This window comes from Zingiber officinale, chromosome 4A, assembly GCF_018446385.1.
Source record: "Zingiber officinale cultivar Zhangliang chromosome 4A, Zo_v1.1, whole genome shotgun sequence".
Lineage (NCBI taxonomy): Eukaryota > Viridiplantae > Streptophyta > Magnoliopsida > Zingiberales > Zingiberaceae > Zingiber > Zingiber officinale.
Window position 1 is genome coordinate 8,919,746 of NC_055992.1, and position 22,920 is coordinate 8,942,665.

Consider the following 22,920-nt stretch of genomic DNA (forward strand, 5'->3'; position numbering starts at 1 on the left):
GACCATCTCCTGCGATACCATTATTATCGCGATCGCTCGAGGGACATTATATTATTGGTTCAGCAATTTGGCTTTGACATCGAGAGTGGTTCAAATCTTTGCAATAGACTGTCCAGTCAGTCGGACTCACGCCTCCTTCGACTAGACTTGAAGGGGAGGCTTGTGATCCGAATATGTGAAGAGGTCAAAGGTAATTAAGAGGAAGAAGAAGGGCATTTTTGTAAATGGGATGTTTAGGTTTCTTTGGGTGATTAAGGCAAGGACGTGAGAGAGAAAGGGGAGGGCTCATGTTTTTGTGGCGGCCGCCGCCAGGGAGAAACGGGGAGCCCGCCGCCAACCAAGGAGAAGCAGGGATTTACCCCTCTCACGCCCTTCGTCGGCGATCGACGAAGCCGCCGGAGTTATCCTCCTCCTCTCTTTTATCATCTCGGCACTCCCGCTCCGTCATCAGGAGGGAGGGGACGGGTGCGTGCAGGGAGCCGCCGCCAGCCAAGGGGTGCCGGCAGCTCTCCTCCACCCCTTTCCTCAGGTCTCATACCATCAACATCGCCTAGGAGAGGGCATTTTCACCGCTGCCAGGGGGAGAACCGAGCACCGCCGTCGCGTATGGCGTCCAGCGCCGCCTCCCCCTCCTGTGTCGCCTCCTCCAGCAGCAGCCGGCGTATCCAGCCGCCACGGCCGCCTCCGGCGACTGCCACAGCCGTCGCCGACGTCTCTAGAAACCTCCTACACCTCCGACACTGCCGCCTGCACTTCCCGTGGTGGGTGCCGGCGATCATGGCGAATACCACCTCCAAACCACCGCCATAGCCGCCCTTGGCAGCCCGCCGATGTGGATCCGGCCATCGTGCCGGTGTATTTCATTGTTCGTACCATTATTATGCTCGTTAGTCATTCGTATTATCCGGCCTGCGTGCCGTGTGCCGGCTTGTGAGCCGCTGTATTGTTCCGGACCGCTGCGACTTGATTATCGACACGACCAGCTCACTCATCCATCCGAGGGCGCCCCCCTGGGCCAGGGTACGTCATTACACTCATTTCATACTTATTTTATTATCATGTTATTATGCGGTTACTTATATGTCTGTGGGACTCGCCTCAAGCACCGAGGTACCAGAGACCGGGGGAACCCGGTCGCTGGATATAGGTACAGATGACCGGAGGAGGACTTCTGACGATCTGGTCAACATAGAGGACAGCTCATCGACCGGGTCATGGGGATGCGGTCAACCTTCCAGACACGTCATACCGGTAGGTTCGTTTTCTCAGCTTCCAGACAGGATCAAAGGCTATCATCAAGTGCCGCTCGCCCGTGAAGATAGAGAAAAAGTCAGCTTCGTGACGGCCGACGGCACCTATTGCTATAATGTGATGCCGTTCGGATTGAAGAATGCGGTATCCACATATCAGCGCTTGATGAATAAAGTATTCAGAGAGCAGATCGGGCGAAATCTGGAAGTGTACGTGGACGACATTCTCATCAAGTCCGTCAGAGCGGCCTATCTCTTCAAAGACATGGAGGAAATCTTTCGAACGTTACGCAAATATGGAGTCAAGCTAAATCCCCAGAAGTGCATGTTCGGAGCAAAAGGAGGGCGTTTCTTGGGGTACATAGTGACCGAGCGGGGCATCGAAGCAAATTCCAGCAAGACATGCCGCCTCCAAGAAATACAAGGGAAGTGCAGCGTTTGACCGGTCGGATAACTGCTCTGTCCAGATTCATCTCCAAAACCGCCGACCGGAGCCTTCCTTTTTTCAAAATCTTGCGCAAGGCCAATAAGTTTCATTGGGACGAAGAATGTGATCGGGCGTTCGAAGATTTGAAGGCATATCTGAGCTCTCTCCCGGTATTAGCCAAGTCGACTGCGGGTGAGCCACTTTATCTGTACTTGTCTTCAACCGAGCAAGCAATTGGCTCGGCACTAGTGAGGGTGAGTGGAGAAGAGCCTGTGTATTTCCTTAGTCATATTTTAAAGATCTTGAATCTCGCTACTGGGCTCAACGTCCCGCTCTGCTCCTCGCTCATCGCCGGTCATACTTCCTGGCGCATACCATCATTGTCAAAACCAATAGCCCGCTCGGGCGTGATTCTGAATCCAGAAGCGTCCGGGTGGCTCATCAAATGGACGACGGAGTTAAGTGAATTTGACATCCAATACCAGCCTTGCTCGGCAATCAAAGCGCATCCTTGGCGGATTTTGTGACTGACGCAGAGCCGAAGCTATGTGGACAATATTTGTGGACGGATCATCCACTCGGCTCGGGAGCGGATGGAATATTGTTGCTCTCCCTCAAGAAGAAAAGATGCACTTATCCGTCGCTGGATTATAAAGTTACAAACAACGAAGCAGAGTATGAGGCCCTCAGGCAGCACGGCATGTGGGTGCCAATCGGATAACGCTTCATTCGGTTGGTGCTCGTGCTCTCCGTACCTTGAAATCAACGATTGCTCGCTCAAGCTCTCGCTGAAGCCTTTGAGAAGCTTAAAGCCAATTTTAGAGAAGTCATTGCGAAGATACCCAGAGCGGAAAATCAAGCGGTAGATGAGTTAGCCAAACTCGCAAGCTCAATAACGCCGATCGCCATTCAGCAGCCAATTGAACAAGTATTGTTGGTGGCGCACGTCGACCGTATGGAAGGCCTTACGTTTCCAAGCGACTGGAGGACACCCATCACGGAGTTTCTGCGCTTGGGCGCAACACCGTCCGATCAGAATGAAGCACAGCTGCTAAGGAGGAGAGCCGGTCGGTTCACACTCATCGGCGATCAGCTTTACAAGAAGGCTTTCTCACGCCCGCTGTTGAAATGCGTGAGCTCGGAGGACTCGACTTACATCTTCCAAGAAGTACATCAAGGATCCTGCGGAGGACATCCGGGCGGACGATCGCTGGCTAAGAAGATCCTGTTGGCCGGGTACTTTTGGCCAACCTTACAAGCAGACGCCGCTCGGACCGTGTCGACGTGCCTTTCGTGCCAGAAGTACCATAACTTCCATCACCGACCGACAGAGGAAATGAAGGCATCAACAATCTCATGTCCGTTCGATCAGTGGGGAATGGATATCGTTGGTCCATTTCCTATGGCGACCGGATAGCGAAAATTTCTGCTAGTGGCGGTCGATTATTTTTCCAAGTGGTTGGAGGCCGAGCCGCTAGCCAGGATCACCGAACAGATGGTCAAAAAGTTCATATGACAGCACATCATCTGTCGATTCGGCATCCCTCGCCGACTGATTTCCGACAACGGACGGCAGTTCACCGGAAAGTTGCTCGAAGATTGGTGCCAAAGCTATGGCATCGAGCAACACTTCACGTCCGTAGCATACCCCCAAAGCAATGGTCAAGCTGAAGTAGCTAATCGGGAAATTCTTCGTATTCTGCGTGCTCGGCTCGACCATTTGGGAGGAAGTTGGGTGGATGAAGTGCCGGGCGTTTTATGGGCCATCCGAACGACCCCGAAGGAAGGAACTGGAGTCACGCCCTTCCATCTGGTGTATGGCGGCGAAGCAGTTATTCCTGTCGAAGTTGGCGTCGAGTTCGCTCGGATCCAGAATTATGACAACGCAGCGAGGGGAACATGCCGGATTTGGTGAAGAAGAAAGAGCCAAGGCATCCGGTGATGGCGTCGTCAAAGGATGAAGCGAATTACAACCGTAGCGTAATCCCAAGATCATTCGGTCGGCGATCTTATGCGGAAGAAAGTGAAGCCGGTCGGCGACGTCAGTGGCACCGTTGGCGGGCCCCTTCAAGGTTATCGAAAAGCTCCGCTCGGGCGCTTACTATTTGGAGGATGAAGAAGGACGACAGCTGGATCGGCCATGGAGCGCGAATCATCTCCAGCCTTATCGAGCTGGATGAGAGGTGCACCGATGCAACTCATTTTGGTGTATATGCTAGTCGCCTATGTCCTTGTAATGCAGGAAGCAAAAATGATTCCAAGGATGGCTAGTGTGTCCGCCGAGCGGCTGTATTAAAAGTAGCCTTAAAGACCGTCGAGCTCCGACGTTAAATATCGAGGCAATGGCGTCTATAAATAATCGGCGGAAGACGTCGAGCTCGGCGTTAAATATCGAGGCGAGGCGTCTATAAGCGTCCGGCGGAAGATCGTCGAGCTCGGCGTTAAATATCGAGAGGAGCCGGCGGCTATAAACGTCCGAGCGGAAGACCGTCGAGCTCCGACGCTAAAGACGAAGCGGCGTCTATAAACCCTCCGGCGGAAGACCGTCGAGCTCCGGCGTTAAATATCGAGGGACGAGCCGATAAATAATCGAGCGGAAGACCGTCGAGCTCCGGCGTTAAATATCGAGAGACGAGGCGTCTATAAATAATCCGGCGGAAGACCGTCGAGCTCCGGCGTTAAATATCGAGAGGCAGAGGCGTTTATAAACGTCCGGCGGAAAATCGACTCAGGCGTTAAATATCGAGGCAGCGAAGTCTATAAACCCTCGGCGGAAGACCGTCGAGCTCAGGCGTTAAATATCGAGACAGGCTGGCGTCTATAAACCCTCAGAGCGGAAGACCGTCGAGCTCCGACGTTAAATATCGAGAGACGAGCCGGCGTCTATAAACCCTCCGAGCGGAAGACCGTCGAGCTCCGACGTTAAATATCGAGAGACGAGCCGGCGTCTATAAACCCTCCGAGCGGAAGAGGTCAATAAAAAGAATGCAATTGTCCAAGAAACTCGCCGTCAATATCGTTCGATCGTCTCTACGTTCCGCTCGGCCCAGTACCCAAAGGTACTTCATCAGTGTCTAATGAGCGATCTCTGCTATCAAAGCGGAATGTTGCATATTGGAAATATTACATATTTAGTCGAGCGGAAGCGCAACGCCAAATACTTGCATCTCATAATAGGCGACCGGACAACACACATTAACTAGCAAAAGGACAAAGTACGCGAAAGGGAAATGTTGCATTAAAATTAAAACTTTAGGCCGAGTGGCGTAAGTACAAAAAAGGATCACTTTTTGGCCTAGCGGCCCAACTACATCCACCGACGTCTACTCAATGTAATCATAAAGGGTCTTGGGGATGTTATCCAGAAGCACCACTTGATCGCCGGCCGGAATAGTAGTGGACTCCGGAAGAAGGCCCTGAGACTTCAGATATGTCATGGTGGCGGTCATAGCCAAGTCGAAAGCTGTGTACATCCGCTCGCAGATTTTCTCTGAGAATTCGGGCGAGCGGATGTAGCCCTGTCTCAGAGCAGCAACTCGACTCGGCTCGGACTCTTGGTACTCTTTGAAAGCCAATTGAGATGCAGCGAGGGATTCCTGCAAGGTGGTCAGCTCGTCCTTATGCTTGGTGGCGTCAGCCGAGCGGCTCACCTTCTCCCTGTAGAGCTGCTCTGTCAACTCCTTTATCTTCAGCTACAGGCCCCGAGCCTCCACGTTCTTTTTATCCAGATCGGAGATAGCGGTATTTTTCCAAGTGGTGGCCAATGTTATTTTTGTGTTGAGCGACTTGACTTGTCGCTCGGACTCGGCCAAGGCATGGGCCTGATCGGCCGTCTTTTTTTGATCGGCCGCCAACAAAGCTTGAGCTTTCTTCAGCTCCTTTTGCAGCTCAGAATATGAAGGGCCGTGAGAGCCGGACGGACCGACTGCCGCCTTTAGTTGTCTCAGTTCTTCATCCACCATGGCTAGGCAGTTGGAGACTGCAATCTCCTCCACCCATCTCTGGCAAAAGAAAATTAAATTTGTTAGTGGCCGATCGGAAAGAATACATACAAAACTTCGGAAAAAGCGAACTTACCCCCGTGGCCTCTTGCATGTGGCTATTGGCCAATTTTCGAAGGGGGATCAACGCGATGCGCGCCCGAGCATCGGCCCACATCTCAGCTAGGGGCCCTTTCAAGGTAATGGTGTGCTCGGGCGCGGTTGGTCGGTCGGCCTCTGGCAGCAGCTCTTCAGTCGGGAGATGAAGGGTTACCCGAATCGTGCGGCCATGACTAGGGGTCGTCCGACCGGCGGTCGGAAGGGGATCAGAAGCCGGCGCAGAAAACTGGGAATGAATGGTTGAGCGCTGGACTGAGTGACGAGCGGGCGGAAGGGTGCTGACCGGAGTAGCCTCAATTGGAGCAGCCGGCTATGGCTTCGACCTCTGGCGCCTTGCCCCGAGCAGTCGCAGTGACCCGCTCGGATGGTTGGACCGCGGAGGTAGCCGACCGAAGGGGAGTCTCCACTCGGCGCCTCTTTTGTAAAGGATGTTCTTCCTCCCGAGCGGAACCTTCCTCGGGGGCAGTTGGTTCTCCGGGAGGTGGCTCCGTTGGCCACGTTTTGTTGAGAAGCTTGAGCAGCCGACTCAGCCTGAGTGCCGCTCTCTCCTTCATGGGATCCGACCGGCTGGATACCCAGCGCTTCCATTTCTTTGGCCGTCGTGGCTTCCAGAGCTGCCTCCTTTCTCTTCAAAACGCCGGTCATCACCGAATCCATGACGATGTCCGCTGCAAAGGAAAGAAAAGAAATCAGTTAGCAATCAAAGCAAATGCCAAAGTAAAATTCTTACCGAAGACGGTCGGAAGAGGAGTCCGTATGGGACTCAGGCCGAAGATGTACATCACTCCTTCGTGAAGAAGCTTATTGATGTCAAGGCGCAGACCGGCTAGCATATTTGCAGCATGGAGGTAGTCCGGTCGGGTCTTGAATTTCTTCAGCTCGGGAGTGGGGGGTAGGCTGACCTACCACTGGGTCGGGAAGTTGGCCCGATCGGGCATACGGATGTAGAAAAAATAATCCTTCCAATGTTTATTGGAAGAGGGTAGTTTGTTGAAGAAGACTAAGCCGGGCCGAGCTTGGAACATGAAAGTACCCGGCTCAGCTTGTTTGGGATAATAGAAATAAAAAAAGACCTCCGGTCGGAGGGGGATGTTGTGAATCTTGAACAAAACAACAACACCACAGAGGAGACGAAAGGTGTTGGGTACCAGACTGCCGAGCGGCACATCGAAAAAATTACAAACATCTATGATGAATGGATGTACAGGGAAACGCAGACCGGCGGTAAACTGGTCGCGGAAGACACAGAAAGCTCCGCGCGGCGGCTAAACGAATTTCGAAATCATCTGGGATCTCAAAATTGTCTGTCAGAACATCGAAGTCCCGCTGTTCGAATCGGGACTGCATGGTAGTGTATCATGGACCGAGGGACTGGTCTTCAGGATGAGAAGAACTAGCCATGATCCGAGCGGGAGAAATCAAAAAGGAAGAGGTAGAAGAAAGACGGTATCAAGTGAAAAGAGCACCCTGGAAGCGAAAACTGGGGAAAGAAATGCGAAGAAAGTACCGGAGACGAGAAAGAAAAGGAGAGAATCTTACGGGAAAAAAGGAGGATCGAGGGAAGAACACCGAGGATCAACGAAAGCAGGAGAACATGATCGCCGGAGCTCTAGAACGAGACGAATAACTGGGGGCAAGCGCAAGGAGTAGTGAGGCAACGGTGGAGCAAACGAAGATTTTATAGGGTGGAGGCCGGGCGGCCTCCACCGTTGGATCCAGGTCACGGGAATCAAAGCACACATCGCGCCGTCCATTTTGAACCGCCTCGATCCCATCAAAGCACCACATCGCCGCCGCCGTACGACGACGACAGTTCGCCACGTGGCGTTTGGTCATTCGATGCATTTAATGAGCGCATGCTCAGCCTTAATGTTGAAGATTGGCACGGGTTACGAGGAGATCCGAGGAAGGTTGCTGTTGACCAACCTTACAAGGCCATCCCTGCGGGAAGCCGATCGGAAGAGGAGTGCCTGAAGATGCCACTCGGCTAGGCTAGTAGTCCAGTCAGTCGGACTAATCGCCTCCTTCGACTAGACTTGAAGGGGAGGCAAGTGATCCGGTTGTAAGAACAGGGGCCCCCGTCCGGAGGAGTCAACGCCACGTGGAAGTCAAAGTAGCAGATGGCCGGGCGGAGAGGGGCGGGTTCGACCGGCCGGGCGCCCGGCCGGTGTCTAGTTGATGGTTGAAGGTGTCTCGCCGAAAGTCAGGGTTCTGGCGCTCAGCGGACAAGATCGCAGGGCCGATCGGATTGCACGCTCGGCCATGCGACATCCGGCCGGTCGGACTCTCTCCAGGGAGTAAGGACAAAAGGACAAGGGACATCTTTTTCTGACAGCGGGTATGTTCCACATGTAGGCCATACTGCAAATCTTATGACAGAGGATTCCGCTGTCCCATCGAGGACATGCTTGGACTGTAGCAGTATGGGTCAGGTAAGCTCACTGACAAGTCCTTACTGGGGTATGGGCCGCTGACACGTGTACACCTCGGTAGGTGTACACTCGCTTCTCCACCGCTCTATATAAAGAGCCTTATACTTCGCCGGAGGTACGCGTTGGACACCTTTGGAGCCACTTTTTTCATTATTTGCTTGCCTGACTTGATCGTCGGAGGGTCGCCGCCGGGAACCCCTTCCCGGCCCGACTTCTGTGCAGGATCGCCGGAGGTTCGTGCAACCAGTCGAAGATCCACATCAGCCACCGGAGAGCGCCACGTGCCCAGCGTCCGTTGATTCAGCATTCGGACGGGATCAGTCAGTATAAAAGAAACGACCTCTAATGGTCCTACTCAATACACTCTAAGTGTACTAGTGTAATTATATAGTTAAGATAAACTAATATCCAATTACACTACGACCTTCCAATAGTTTGTTCCTTTCCATCTTAGTCGTGAGCTACTGTTTATAATTTATAAGGTACTGATAACATTATCTTCTGCATGTGACACCACATACTATGTTATCTACAATATAAATTAATTGAACAACTACAAATAAATGTAGATAATTTGACCAAATGTGGTTCTTTATTCAAAATAAATGTTTACAAAAGCTTAGGCTTTCAGTATACACTCTAACACGGTGGACCTGCAACAAAGTCGGACCGGGAAGGGGGTTCCCGGCGATGACCCTTCGATGCTCAAGTCAGGCAACGACGAGATGAAGCAGAGGCAAAATAACGAGACTGTGGCTACAGTAGATGAGAAAACACATACCTCCGCCGAAGTCTGGAGGTCTTTATATAAGACCCCGAAGAGGCACGTGCACGCTTCTCGAGGTGTGCACGCTCCTCAAAGCATACCTTAGAATGGTTATGTCAAAAAAGCGTGTCTGACGCCATACCTTAACCGTCCGAGCATATCTCTGTCATGACAGTGGAAACTTCCACTGTACGATCCTCGGTACGACCCGACCGCCGACCATGCTGTTTGTCGGCGACAGGTATCTCAAGAATGATATCACTAGCTGTCCTTTTTGTCCTCTTCTAAGTCTTTTGTCTCTTATTGGGCCGGACGGGATGGTCGCTCGGCCTCCAGGGCGCTCGGGTGTGTATGCGCATCGGACCGGGCGAGAAGGCCGCTTGGTCACATACTCAGACGGGAGTATGAGCTGGTTGATTTGCAGTTCGGCCGAGCGGATCGGCCGCTCGGCACAACGGTTCCTCTATAAGGGAAACTCGTGAGCAATATGTTAATTTCTAATGATTTATTGGATTATTATTGTGTTCACTTTCAATTGTGAACGATGAACTAGTATCAGTAATTACCCACTTTTACCATCCATGTTGTCCGCATCTGTAATACTGTCTTCCAGGATTCTTAGTTGATCTAGAAACACATACAATTATTATTTGTCCGTAGTCCCTACATGTTACATGTTAAAATATCGTATTGTCGATGTTGCTATAACTTGATGATGCCATGAAATAGCAACCTAATAATCAAATTTTCATTAATTGGATTATATCTCAATAGCTAACATTCTGATCTATTGTATTTCAATAGTTAACATTTTGAAACGAAAGAGGAGAAGAGAAGCTACGAAACTTTGAAACCATACATTACAACAACATAAATTCAATGCTCGAGATTGCCATACACCCGACGACACATCCATTAAATTTGCAAGGGAGAATAAGTAATATTCATCAAACAACTAGTTGATCAGAAGAAGCTAAGTTTCACAAAGATTTAAAAATAAATAAATTTGCAAGGGAGAATCCCTCAGCTCAATCTCGAACTGGCACTCTTTTTGATTTAAATCATCTATAAAATATATCACACAAAATAGAAAATATGATTGAAATAAACAAAGAATAGAGATAATCCAAACATGAAGTATGTCACAAAAGAATAGATAACAAAATTGGAGATTTTACAAGAGAGAAGGATTTTCTAGCGAAAAACCTAAAAAAAAAACCATCACTCATCAGAAAGTATATCGGAGAAGAATTTTCATCAACAAGTGATACGTTGGTTTAGCGGAGAGGGATGCCCTAGTTTGTCAGTAAGTGATGAGAGACGGGAAGGAGAGGACTTGCGTCGAGGGAGAGCTCGCTGACCGGGAGAGGACTTGCGGTGAGCGAGAGCTCGAAGGGGTCTCGCTGTGAGAGAAAGCTCGCTTCCGAGCTTCGGCGAGAGAGGGGGGGGGGGTCGGAGAGGGAGGCGGTGACGCTTCGTCTAGGGTTTTGCGGAGAGGATCGCGTTCCTTCACCCTTGGCCGTCTATGGTAAGCGGAGAGGAAGGAAGTTTGAGGAGGAGAGGAACGCGAGGAGAGGGAGGCGACACTTCGACTAGGGTTTGTGGAGAGGAAGGAAGGAGAGGAGAAGTTTGAGGGTATGCTGTGCTTTATTTTTTTTTAAATTTTCTTTTACACACACGCTGTTGATGTGGAATTGTATTTTTTTTGCCAACGCTACTGATGTGAAATTCTTCGCCGCACAGAACCGTAAGTTAAGCACCGCAGCATATGCTTCCTGTATATATACCCTGGGTGTCGAATTTGGACGACCAAGGTAGACTACCCTCATAGCCAAAACACTTGGGATTCAAATTAGGCACCCAAGATAACAAATTCACACACACATATATCCGTTACATCGCTTACCTCGTGAGCACTAAAAATATTTTTTTATTCTATTTTTTTTTAGTATTTAATGTTATAACTTAATTCTTAAAAACAAAATCTGATTAATATAATTAGAGATAAAAAAAAACAAACAGAAAACAAAATTAAAAAAATTATAATGATATGCAGGCGCGGTCTGTGCCGACGCCCAACATGTGTGTATATAATCCAAGTATCCAACTCGAAAGAATTAATCTGGGAGGTGATTGACCCGATCATAAAAAAGTTTTTCACTAATCATTAGACTAAATTAAGAAGCACTTATAGAAACTCATCCAAGTGATCGGTATTTTTAGAGTTATTATTCCACTAAATAAAAATTCTTACAATGTACCATAGCTAAGATACGACCCTTGGATATCTGATTTAAAGATTTTAATCATTGCACCATTGCTTGGGTGACCCGACCAGAATGTTTATAGATTTATACGGTACATTATTATTGTGGAGCGTCTAGATCAAGTTCATCAGACCAATAGACCATGGGCCTTGGCCCATAAGAGATTGTGCTAGACCTGGCTCTGGTTCGGCCTAATATAACTACGACCGGACCGGTTGTACGGCGAACCATGCCACTGGACCAACCTCTCATTCCTCCACCAGTTTGAGCTGATTCTGCTCGAGTTCTACTTTCCTTGACGAGATCTACCTAAAACCTATCCCTAAACCCTCAATCTTGTTCACGCACAGGAAAAAAAGGAGGAGGAAGAAGAAGAAGAAGAAGAAGACGCGAGGAAGAGGAGGTGGGCAAGAAAGGATGTACCTCTACAGCTTGATGCTGCAGCGGGCTGGCGGGATTGTATGTGCCACTTATGGCAATTTCGTCGGCGGAAAGACGCAGGAAATCATTGTGGCTCGGGGCAAAAATCTGGATCTTCTTCGTCCCGATGACTCAGGTAAGCTGCAGACCTTCTCTCCGTCGACGTCTTAGGCGCCACCCGCTCGCTGGCTCAGTTCCGCCTCACCGGCGAAAGACTACGTTGTGGTTGGCTCTGAATCTGGACGCCTCGTTATCCTCGAGTATTCACGCGAGCACAACCTTTTCCACAAGGTTAACCAAGATACATCGGATAATCTGGCTGCCGCCGCATCGTCCCTGGCCAGTTCCTCGCCGTCGACCCCAAGGGTCGCGCTGTCATGGTCTCTTTACGTCCTCAATCGTGATGCTGCAGCCCGCCTCACGATCTCCTCTCCTCTCGAGGCCCACAAGTCCAACACTGTCACCTACTCGGTTGTCGGGGTTGACTGCGGCTTTGATAACCCCATATTTGCCTCCATCGAGTTAGATTACTCTGAGTCTGATCTTGACCCGACCGGACAGGCTGCCGCCGACGCTCAGAAGCACCTTACTTTCTATGAGCTCGACCTCGGTCTCAACCATGTCTCCCGCAAGTGGTCTGAACCTGTCGATGATGGTGCGAATCTCCTCGTTACTGTCCCTGGAGGTGATGACGGCCCCAGTGGTGTCCTTGTCTGTGCCGAGAATTTTGTTATCTACAAGAACCAAGGCCATCCAGATGTTCATGCTGTTATTCCTCGACGTGCTGACCTCCCCGCTGAGCGTGGTGTACTTGTGGTTTCTGCTGCCACCCACCGCCAGAAGTCCAGACACAGTACGAGGACATCTTCAAGGTCACACTTGAGCACGAGGGAGACAGGGTTATTGAGCTCAAGATCAAGTATTTTGACACCATCCCTGTCACTACATCCCTGTCTGTCCTGAAGACTGGCTTTCTATTTGCAGCTTCTGAGTTTGGCAACCACGCCCTTTATCAGTTCCAGGCCATTGGTGAGGCTGAAGATATTGAAGCATCATCTGCTACACTGATGGAGACTGAGGGAGGATTCCAACCGGTCTTCTTCCAACCACATGGCTTAAAGAACCTTGTCAGGATTGATCTTATCGAAAGTCTCATGCCCATCATGGACATGAAGATACTGAATCTCTTTGAGGAAGAGACTCCTCAGATCTTCACACTCTGTGGTAGGGGTCCTCGTTCAACACTTTGGATTTTATGACCAGGTTTGGCGATCAATGAGATGGCAGTGTCACAACTTCCAGGCACACCCAGTGCAGTCTGGACTGTGAAGAAGAATGCCAATGATGAATTTGATGCTTACATTGTTGTGTCTTTTGTGAATGCCACACTTGTGCTTTCAATTGGCGAGACTATTGGGGAAGTCAGTGACAGTGGGTTTCTTGACACCACACCTTCACTTTCTGTCTCTTTGCTTGGAGATGATTCTCTAATGCAAGTCCATCCCAATGGAATTAGGCATATCAGGGAGGATGGTCGTATAATGAGTAGAAGACACCTGGTAAGACGACCATTGTGAAGGTTGCCTCCAACAGGCTCCTGGTGGTTATTGCTCTGAGTGGAGGGGAACTTTTCTATTTTGAGATGGACCTGACGGGATAGTTGATGGAGGTGGAGAAGCATGAAATGCCTGGGGATGTGGCGTGCTTAGATATTGCACCAGTTCCAGAGGGGAGCAGAGGTCTCGCTTCCTTGCTGTGGGATCTTATGATAACACAATAAGGATTCTGTCATTGGATCCTGATGATTGTATGCAGATCTTGAGTGTCCAAAGTGTATCTTCACCACCTGAGTCACTCCTATTGCTCGCTTCCACTGGAGGGGAGGAAGGAGCAGAACATCCTGCTAGTGTTTTTCTTAATGCTGGTTTGCAGAATGGTGTCCTGTTCCGGACAGTTGTTGATAGCGTCACTGGTCAACTCTCTGAGACCCAGCCCCAATTCTTAGGACTAAAAGCTCGTAAGCTATTCTCAGCCACCGTAAGAGGCCGACAGGCAATGCTTTGTTTGTCCAGCAGGCCCTGGCTTGGTTATATACATCAAGGACACTTTTTGCTAACTCCTCTCTCTTATGAGGCACTTGAATATGTTGCCTCTTTTTCTTCAGACCAATGTGCTGAATGAGTTGTTGCAGTGGCTAATGAAGCCCTGAGAATTTTCACAGTTGAACGATTGGGAGAGACATTCAATGAAACAGTTGTAGCTTTACGATATACTCCTAGGAAATTTGTGCTGCAGCCCAAGTGTAAACATTTAATTATCATTGAGAGTGATCAAGGGACATTTACTGCAGAAGAGCGAGAAGCTGCTCAGAAGGAATGCTTGGAAGCTGCTGGGATTGGTGAAAATGGAAATGCAAGCAATGGTGAACAGATGGAAAATGGTGATGGTGATGATGAGAAGGAGGATGCTCTGCCGGATGAGCAATATGGTTATCCAAAAGCAGAGTCAGATAGGTGGGTTTCTTGCATCAGAATTCTTGATCCAAAAACAGGAAATACAACTTGCCTGTTGGAGCTTCAAGACAATGAAGCAGCATTCAGCATTTGTATAGTGAATTTCCATGATAAGGAGTATGGGACTCTTTTGGCTGTTGGTACTGCAAAAGAATTACAGTTCTGGCCTAAGAGAAGTGTTGCTACTGGGTTCATTTACATATATAGGTTTACTGAGGAAGGAGAGTCTCTTTAGCTTGTTCACAAGACACAAGAGGGGGTTCCACTTGCTTTGTGTCAGTTTCAGGGGAGGCTTCTGTTGACAACTTGGCTTCTGTTACAATACAAGTTGTCAGAGATTTTGGGAAAATGCTGAATTTATAAACTAAATTCAAACTTATCTGTTGAGAGACTTGAACTGATAATTTCAAGCTGTCGGTTGAGGGCCGAGTCCTTTTTGGCGAGTCCTCTATTAAGAATCCCGAGTGCCTAGTGACCGAGTCCAACTGCCAAGTGGCCGAGTTGGGGAAGCAAGTCGACCGAGTAGGGAAGCATGTAGCCGAGTCGATCAAATGTCCGACTGAGTAGTCGGGATTCCAAATAGAGTGCCTGTGTAGAGTGCACAGGAATTGAGGAGCCGAGGTCTGCGTTTAATGCAGATTCCTTAAAACAGATTCGTCCCACCTCCACGGTGCTTTGAGGTTTTTGTGGGTCATCCGTTTCCCAAGATACAACGGCTAAACCGCAATCTCCACCAAGCACAGGTAGTTGCGGCGAACTGAAAAATACCCGAATGCTATCACCAGTATTTGTCAAGCGAGAGATGCCAGATAGAGAGGAAGAGAGAGGGGGAAAGGTGGATGGAGTATTTTACCTTTTCTCCTTATTCATTTTCCTCTCATGCTCAAGGCCTTTTATAGGATGCCTTGCATGAGGTTACTTTTATAGGTGGCAAAAATGTTGGTTAATTTGTTTGGGCATGCATAAGTCGTGCTCGCACACGAGTTAACTTGATTCAGTGCAATCCGGGTCTTGGATCTATATCCCCTTGCGCACCGACACACAAGAGAAAACTTCTACTCAAGCATTTGTTCACAATATACATGCTTGAGAAATAATATAAACCAACCATTAAGCCTTGAAACTTCCAATCTGGGACTAAAGTTCCATGCACAATGAAGCCTCCTTCATCCACTCCACCACTTTCCATTCACATTTTTTTTTTCCAACAGCTTCTTGTAGGTATTGGTTCAGTACTCAGATTGTACGATCTAGGGAAAAGAAGGTTGCTCAGAAAATGTGAGAACAAGCTCTTTCACCATTCTATTGTTTCTATCCATACATATCGTGATAGGATTTATGTTGGTGATATCCAAGAGGTATGCTTTATTTTGTGTTTTTACTACTTTTATGCATTGTGAAATAATTATTTATTTGTCTCTTCTGTTTTTTGGATACTGATCATGAAGGAACTCTTGCAAATTGTGGTTTGACTAAGAAAATCATTTAGCTACCATCGAGTTTTTCTTTCTTTTTTTTGGGGGTTGAACCATCAAGGCTTTTTTTAATGGCTTAATCATGCTCACTTTTGAGCCTTTGTTAGAAGATTTTTTCTGTTTATACTTAATGATCCTGTCCGAATCGCTGAATCAACGGACGCTGGGCACGTGACGCTCTCCGCGTTGCTGACATAGATCCCCGACCAATCGTATGGTCCTCCGGCGAACCTGCAAGGAAGTCGGGCCGGGAAGGGGTTCCTGGCGACGATCCTCCGACGCTCAAGTCAGGCAAGCGGACAATAAAGAAGTGGCTCTCAATATCGGAGAATGCGTACCTCCGGCGAAGGGTGAGGACCCTTTATATAGAGCTGTGAAGAGGCTCGGGTACACATACCGAGGTGCATACGTGTCCTCTGTCCATACCTCGGTATGAGCTTGTCAGAAGAGCTTACCTGACATCATACTGCTACAGTCCGAGCACATCTATGATGGGACAGCGGGATCCTCTGTTGTAAGATCTTGCGTATGGCCTGGTCGTTGAACATACCCGCTGTCAGGAGATGTTCCCCCGATGTTTCCTTTGTCCTTTTGTCTCTTCTGTTCCCGCGCCGAGCGGCCAGTCGCTCGATAGGCATAGGTCCGACCGGGTGTAGGTATCGGTCCGACCGGGTGTTCGGCTGAGAGTGTTCCACAGCAACGATGCTTTATGCTTCGGCCGAGCGGGCTATCCGCTCGGCCAGGTGACCCTTTTCACTATGAGCGTCGGAAACCCGCCCATGGTCGGGTTGTCTTCTGTCCGGCCCGGGAAGCTCCTGACCGAATGTCAGGTCGGCTCGGCATCCTTCCGTTCGACCCTGCATCCTTCCGTTCGGCCCTGCATCCTTCGTTCGGCAGGGCATCCTTCTGTTCGGCCCGGCATCCTTCCGTTCGGCCCGGCATCCTCCGTTCCGCCCGGCATCCTCCGTTCGGCGCGAACTTGGGGTTGACCTCCACGTGTCTTTAACCCTCCGCCCATGAGGGTCCCCCGTCCTTACCACCGGATCACTTAATCATGCTTGGCAATTTTGGATTGATGACTCTTGTTTCTGCACTTCCAGTAGCTGTAATATTAGAACATGTATTTGACAACATCTTCATCATACGCTCCTTTTGTTTTATAGTGCCCAGAAAACTAGAAATGAATTTAAAGTAACTTCATTTCAAACTGAAGCTGAATGTGTGGAAAAAACTTGGCTTGATTTTCACATTGAGGTCTAATGCCAAATATTTGGCCTAAAATGAGTGGGTGCGAGGCTATTTGCTCACTCTGTTGCCAGCATATTGCTTCAGATAGTTGTTTCCAATTCTGGCTGATTTCCAATACTAGGCTATGCAAATGCGTTAGATAAGTAATTCTGGAGATTTACAAATGTTTCGAGAAGTACTTTAGGTTATTGGCTGTTCTGCAAGCAACTTCGTGAATTTATTTTACAATGTCTACTGTTGAAGGTAGTATCTGTTTAATGGACCATTATGAAGCCCTGTAGTTTTGTTTACATATTTGGCAAATAAATTTATTAAGCACCCAGTTGTGTAACTTGGTATATTTCTTTCTGAAATAGAACTTGTCACTGTACCAGACTATGTCTTGACATACACATATCATAGTTAATTATAATCTCCGCAGTCTTAGATAAATGAGTAATCAAGGTATCGTTAAGGCAATATTATGCGCTATGACTTTTTTTCCTTCCAAATAATCCTTCATATCACTGAGTTTTAAATTGCTTGTCAACTGCTTGCTTCATGTGAGTTTTAATTTCAAACTTTTGCAAGAATTTATATGTTATTCTTGCTCGATTTATTCCAATCGAACATAGTTACTGCAAACCTATCTTGGTGATGGTGTTCTTTCTTCTTATACTCTCTTGTGACATGATTTTCACTCTGCTATTGAAGTTTCTCTTGCTGTGTGTGCCATTTTATTTCTAGGATGGACCCCAGTGTTTGGCCATTGTGAATTTAGTTTCGAGTATAATGGAGCAATTTTCTTGCAAGCCATGGACTTGGCCATGCCCATGTAAGTATACGTTCCTGTGATGTACTCTCTTTACATGTTTTTTTTTTTTACATCAACTAATTTGCTTGTATTCTATATAGCCTACGTAAACATGGTCATGAATCAGTAATGGAGCTGAGTTTGTTGCTCACCTTTATATGTGCAACTATATACGAACATGTTTGAGCATTTAATATTGTATTTCTATGCATGAATGCCAATTGCACATGGTTATACTCAATTCAAGCATGAATTTTTCCTTCAATTACGATTATTTTGCCAACTTATTGTCATTTGAATCTTCTCTTGCAGTCTTTTCATTAGGGCAAGTACATAAGGGATGAAAAATCAACTTTACATATTTGCGGATGATTCTGTCCCAAGGTGGCTCACTGCAGCACATCATATAGATTTTGGCACCGTGGCTGGAGCCGACAAGTTCGGAAACATATACTTTGTTCGATTGCTACAAGATGTGTCAGATGAGATCGAGGAAGATCCAACAGGGGTAAAATAAAGTGGGAGCAAGGGAAGCTGAACCAGAGATCCTCACTCATTCTAGGTTCTTCATCAACACAGTTGTATGTTACTAATCTTAAGTATACTGGGGCAAAATTTCAATGAGTTGATGGTTCAGCAGCCAAAGTTGAGAGTTGTGGATTTTGGCATGATTCGATCAAATCTTTTTTCCTATTAATCTTAAATGGATTTTTCCCCATTAATTGAATAAAATTAATATTCTTCTTTTAATATATTTGTGAAAAAAGGAAAAGGGGGCAAGTAGGTGAGCCGAGAGGGGGTGGGTAGTGGGTTAGGTAACAAAGAGGGTATTATCAATTTAAAAGTGCCTTTTCCTTCTTCGTGGATCTCCCTATTTCTCACTCTGCGCCAGCGTACTTTCTCTTCTTCCTCCGTTCGAGATGGGCGGACGCGGTCTGTGCCGTCTCGGCCAATGCATCTCCCGCCGCCTCGCCCGATCTAATCCCCGCCTCTTTGCCACCGCTCCCTTCCTTGAGCCGGCGGAACTCAAGAAGACGGCCCTCCACGACTTCCACGTCGAGCACGGCGGCAAGATGGTGCCTTTCGCCGGGTGGAGCATGCCTCTCCAGTACAGGGACTCGATCATGGAATCCACCCTCCACTGCCGTGCCTCCGCCGGCCTCTTCGACGTGTCCCACATGTGCGGCCTCAGCCTCCGCGGCCGCGACTGCGTTCCCTTCCTCGAGACTCTCGTCGTCGCCGATGTGGCTGGCCTGCAGCCTGGCACCGGGACGCTCACGATCTTCACCAACGAGCGCGGCGGCGCCATCGATGATTCTGTGGTCGCCAAGGTGGGGGACGATCACATCTATCTGGTGGTGAACGCCGGATGTAGGGATAAAGATCTGGCGCACATTGGCGCGCACATGGAGGCATTCAAGTCCAAGGGAGGGTCTGTGGAGTGGCACATTCATGATGAGAGATCGCTGCTTGCCCTTCAGGTATCTGATATCTTCTTTTTTTTTGGTATAATATTGGTACAGATTGTCATGGAGAATCTTGTTTAGTAAACATTTATTTCTAGAAACATTATATGAGGAATGGTCTCACAGAAAGAATAGTTCAGATGTTACCTGATCCGGGCATGTTTCTATACAATTGACTAATGTTTAAAAATGGGAAGCTTTCTGTTGTTCTTGAAGGCGTTTTCAACCAAAGAACGATCAGTACCTAGTGTGCTGAAGAGTATCCAGATTATAAAAGTATGGATAATGGAATTTTATACCATAAGACTGTGCAAGTAAGATGTTCCGTTTCGGCTTCTAGCAACGGTATAGAAAGCTGTTAATTCGATGGTCTAAGTGATATCAAAAGGGCCTTATTTTGGGGGATAAGGATATGCATGGAATGCAGGGAAAATGTTAATCTAAATAGTTGTTTAACCAATTTTGAGTTACCAGCAGAATAAATAGAAAATAAGATAGGAGATGTTTGCAAAATAGAGAAATACATGTTCAATTCCATGCTACTATTGTTGGCTGCTGTTGCTGGTTTTCTAGTTTCCACTCACGACATAAATCAAACTCGAATACCTTTTCCTTGTTCTAGAAGTTTTCTTCTTATGCTGATTACTTTAATACTAATTTGAGATTCACTATTTCATTCTCATGCTTTGTTCCCCCTTTTTTTTAGTAAGATAAACTTATTTCATCCAAATAAACTCTTTCGAGTAACTACAACTTAAGAATTGATTAGTTGATGGGTAGAACCTCCTTTCCCTGTTAAGTGGACTTTTGATGGGTAGTTTAAATTGATTTTCATAAAATTTGAACCATGTTCCTTCACACAAGCTTCAATTTATCACCAAATTTGAGAACTTTTGCTGAGTAGGCTTCCTCTCCAGTTTTTTCCATTAAATAAAAAATAATTCTTTCCGTGAGTTGGCTTCCTCTCCACTTGCTGAGTAGGCTTCCTTCTCCTTTGACTTTCTTTTCTTCTAGAATACTTGGGACTATAGAAAACGTAATGGTTAAGCTAATTCATTATTTCTGACAAGGTTTTCATTGCGACTGAACTCAGGGCCCCATGTCTGCACCGGTTCTCCAATTGTTAACAAAGGAGAACCTAAGTAAATTTTATTTTGGCGAGTTCCGCACTACCAACATCAATGGATCTCTTTGTTTCCTCACAAGAACTGGGTATGTCTTTATTAGTTAATTGTGTTTTGGACAATATTTTTTCCAATTTCTAATGTCTTGGATTTGTTAATGGATATAATTTTTCAAAGTTTATTAGACTTCAATGATTGGCTAAGTGTCCATCAACATAAAAGAAAATCAAGTTAACTCTTGTTAATTTTATATACTCTAACATGGAAGATGACATTGATTAAAAGTTACATTCTTTCTTTTGTCCTTTCTCTTACTAGTGCCTTAGCTCCCTCGAGTATGGTAACTAACTAGTGAAGTTTTGATAGCAAATAACTGTATTTTGATCCTTTTACTACAAATATTTATGCACATCAACATTGAGACAAGTAATGCAAGCTTCTAATGCAATGCATATGAAGATATTTAACTTAAATGTAATTAATTATTTTCACTTCTTAGAAACCTAGTTCACTCAAATCTTAGGATACCATTTGTAGAAGGCAAATTAGTTCTTGACATGAATCTTTTCTTTTATAGGTAACCTCTTTGATCTGATTGACAATTTGTTTGCATGGAAAACAATTAGGTCGGGTATCCTTTGTCGAACCACCTGCCAATTGACAATTTATTTGCATAAGAAACCAGTAAACTTGGGGATGCATCTTTAGTTGAGCCACTTTTTCTATCTCATTAAATCATTTGTTGTTGATTTAGATAATTGGGGTGGTTTATTATTTTAAAAATTGTCAGATGATGCAGCATAATTGTGCTGATTTCTATCATTTGTGTGTATATCAAAGATAAGCTTCATGGGAAACATGGAAGAATAATAATTATCAGTACTGTGGCACTGAGTCGAACTTCATTATATTCAAGATAGCAATTTGATCCTAGATTGATTTTTTGACATGATCTACCTCTATCTCCTACTAAGGAAAGATGTACATTATGTTATGCTAAGTTATGTTTTCATGATTCATCAAAGTTTTTGTCCTTTCATCCATTACTTTATAAATGATACATTTAGTTGAGCCTCAGTGATATTGACATAAGATTCGGTTGGATAATTTTAATCTTAATTTGAAGGATTGGAAAAGAAAGATCAACCTAATATGTAATGCTCCTGGATCATAATGACACTCTACTTGTTCAGCTTGTTGAACTAACAATTGCTTGAGTTTCTGATCTCCCTCTAATTGTCAGTTATACAGGTGAGGATGGTTTTGAAATATCAGTTCCATCTGAGGATGCTTTAGATCTTACAAAGGCAATTCTGGAGAAATCCGAAGGTAAGGTTAAGTTGACAGGTTTAGGTGCTCGAGACAGTCTCCGCCTTGAAGCTGGCCTTTGTCTGTATGGCAACGACATGGAGCAAAACATTACACCTGTTGAAGCTGGCCTTTCATGGGCAATTGGCAAGAGAAGAAGAGCAGAAGGTGGTTTCCTGGGCTCAGAGGTGATCTTAAAGCAACTCCAAGAAGGTCCAGCCATCCGGCGCGTCGGCTTCTTCTCGACAGGCCCTCCCCCTCGAAGTCACAGTGAAATCTTTAGCAGCTCTGGGGAAAAGATCGGAGAGGTGACCAGCGGAGGCTTCAGTCCCTGCCTAAAGAAAAACATAGCAATGGGCTATGTGAAATCAGGTTTCCACAAGGTTGGGACCGAAGCGAAGATAGTTATTCGAGGAAAGTCCAACGATGGAGTTGTAACAAAGATGCCGTTCGTGCCGACCAAGTATTACAAACCATCCTAGATCACTGGATCATTATGCGTTTGCAATTTGCTTGATTTGCCCATTTTTCAACTGTTGCCAGCAAGCTTTATGGATAGCTGGTATAAGAATTCCAAGTTCATGGCCTGCTGAAATATGCTTAGTGCTTGTATTTGTGCGACCTCTCTAAACTTGTGAGGAGCAGGAGTCAATAACTCAATCTCAATGAAGAGGCGCTGCGGTCTTCTCTGCTTAATGCAAATCTCATTTTAGGGGGACAAAAAAATGAATGTTTGTAACTTTTAAAAATTAGTTATCGGACTCCGGTTTCACTTCTATTTACCCGAATCGCCCAAGTCTTTCCACTGCCGCGTGACATTATAGATCGTATCTATATCAGTGAAATTTCTTACACCTCAAATTGGGATGTAAGAAAGAGGAAAAAAAAATTATTTCAATTTTATCCTTATTTATTTTTTCATATGCAAATTTATTAAAAAAATAAAAGGATATTTTTATAAATTTATATATTTAACCTTCATTTCTATCTCTTTCTTCTCAAATGAACTTTTCCTCCCTTCCAAACAAGGATAAGATAAATATATTATTTTCCTTTCCTTTTCTTTCCTTCCCTTTTTATTAATGAACCTTGTCTCAGAGGGTTAGAGGTTGTAGGGCAGTATGATTTGGATAGACAGGTAGGAAAAAATTATTATTATGTGATTAAAAGATTACGAATTCGAATCTTAAAAATAATTTTTTTATAAAAAATAAGGTAAGATTGTATATCATGAATCTTTCTTCGAAATCCCGCATGATAGAAATTTCGTGTAAGTTTTTTTTCTCTATAAATTTTTTCTGATATTTTGGCTCTGTAGATTACTCAGCAGG

The 22,920-nt window shown here is 46.4% G+C and overlaps 1 protein-coding gene and 1 pseudogene across 1 annotated transcript; both read left to right on the top strand.

Moving 5' to 3' along the window:
• Positions 1 to 11,303: 11,303 nt before the first annotated feature.
• On the top strand, positions 11,304 to 18,315 carry LOC121969492 (annotated as a pseudogene).
• A 229-nt stretch (positions 18,316 to 18,544) lies between these two features.
• Positions 18,545 to 22,371, top strand: LOC121969493 (aminomethyltransferase, mitochondrial-like). Its single transcript, XM_042519630.1, has 3 exons — positions 18,545 to 19,172; positions 20,251 to 20,369; positions 21,525 to 22,371. Exons 1-3 carry the CDS (start codon positions 18,612 to 18,614, stop codon positions 22,069 to 22,071), a joined length of 1,227 nt encoding a protein of 408 aa, XP_042375564.1. The 5' UTR covers positions 18,545 to 18,611; the 3' UTR covers positions 22,072 to 22,371.
• Positions 22,372 to 22,920: the final 549 nt, after the last annotated feature.

Excerpts from the sequence above, each read along its gene's own strand:
- LOC121969493 (XM_042519630.1), top strand. The coding sequence starts at position 18,612 with ATGGGCGGACGCGGTCTGTGCCGTCTCGGCCAATGCATCTCCCGCCGC. Across the intron at positions 19,173-20,250 it reads GATCGCTGCTTGCCCTTCAG|GGCCCCATGTCTGCACCGGT; the intron begins GTATCTGATATC and ends GACTGAACTCAG. Across the intron at positions 20,370-21,524 it reads TGTTTCCTCACAAGAACTGG|TTATACAGGTGAGGATGGTT; the intron begins GTATGTCTTTAT and ends TCTAATTGTCAG.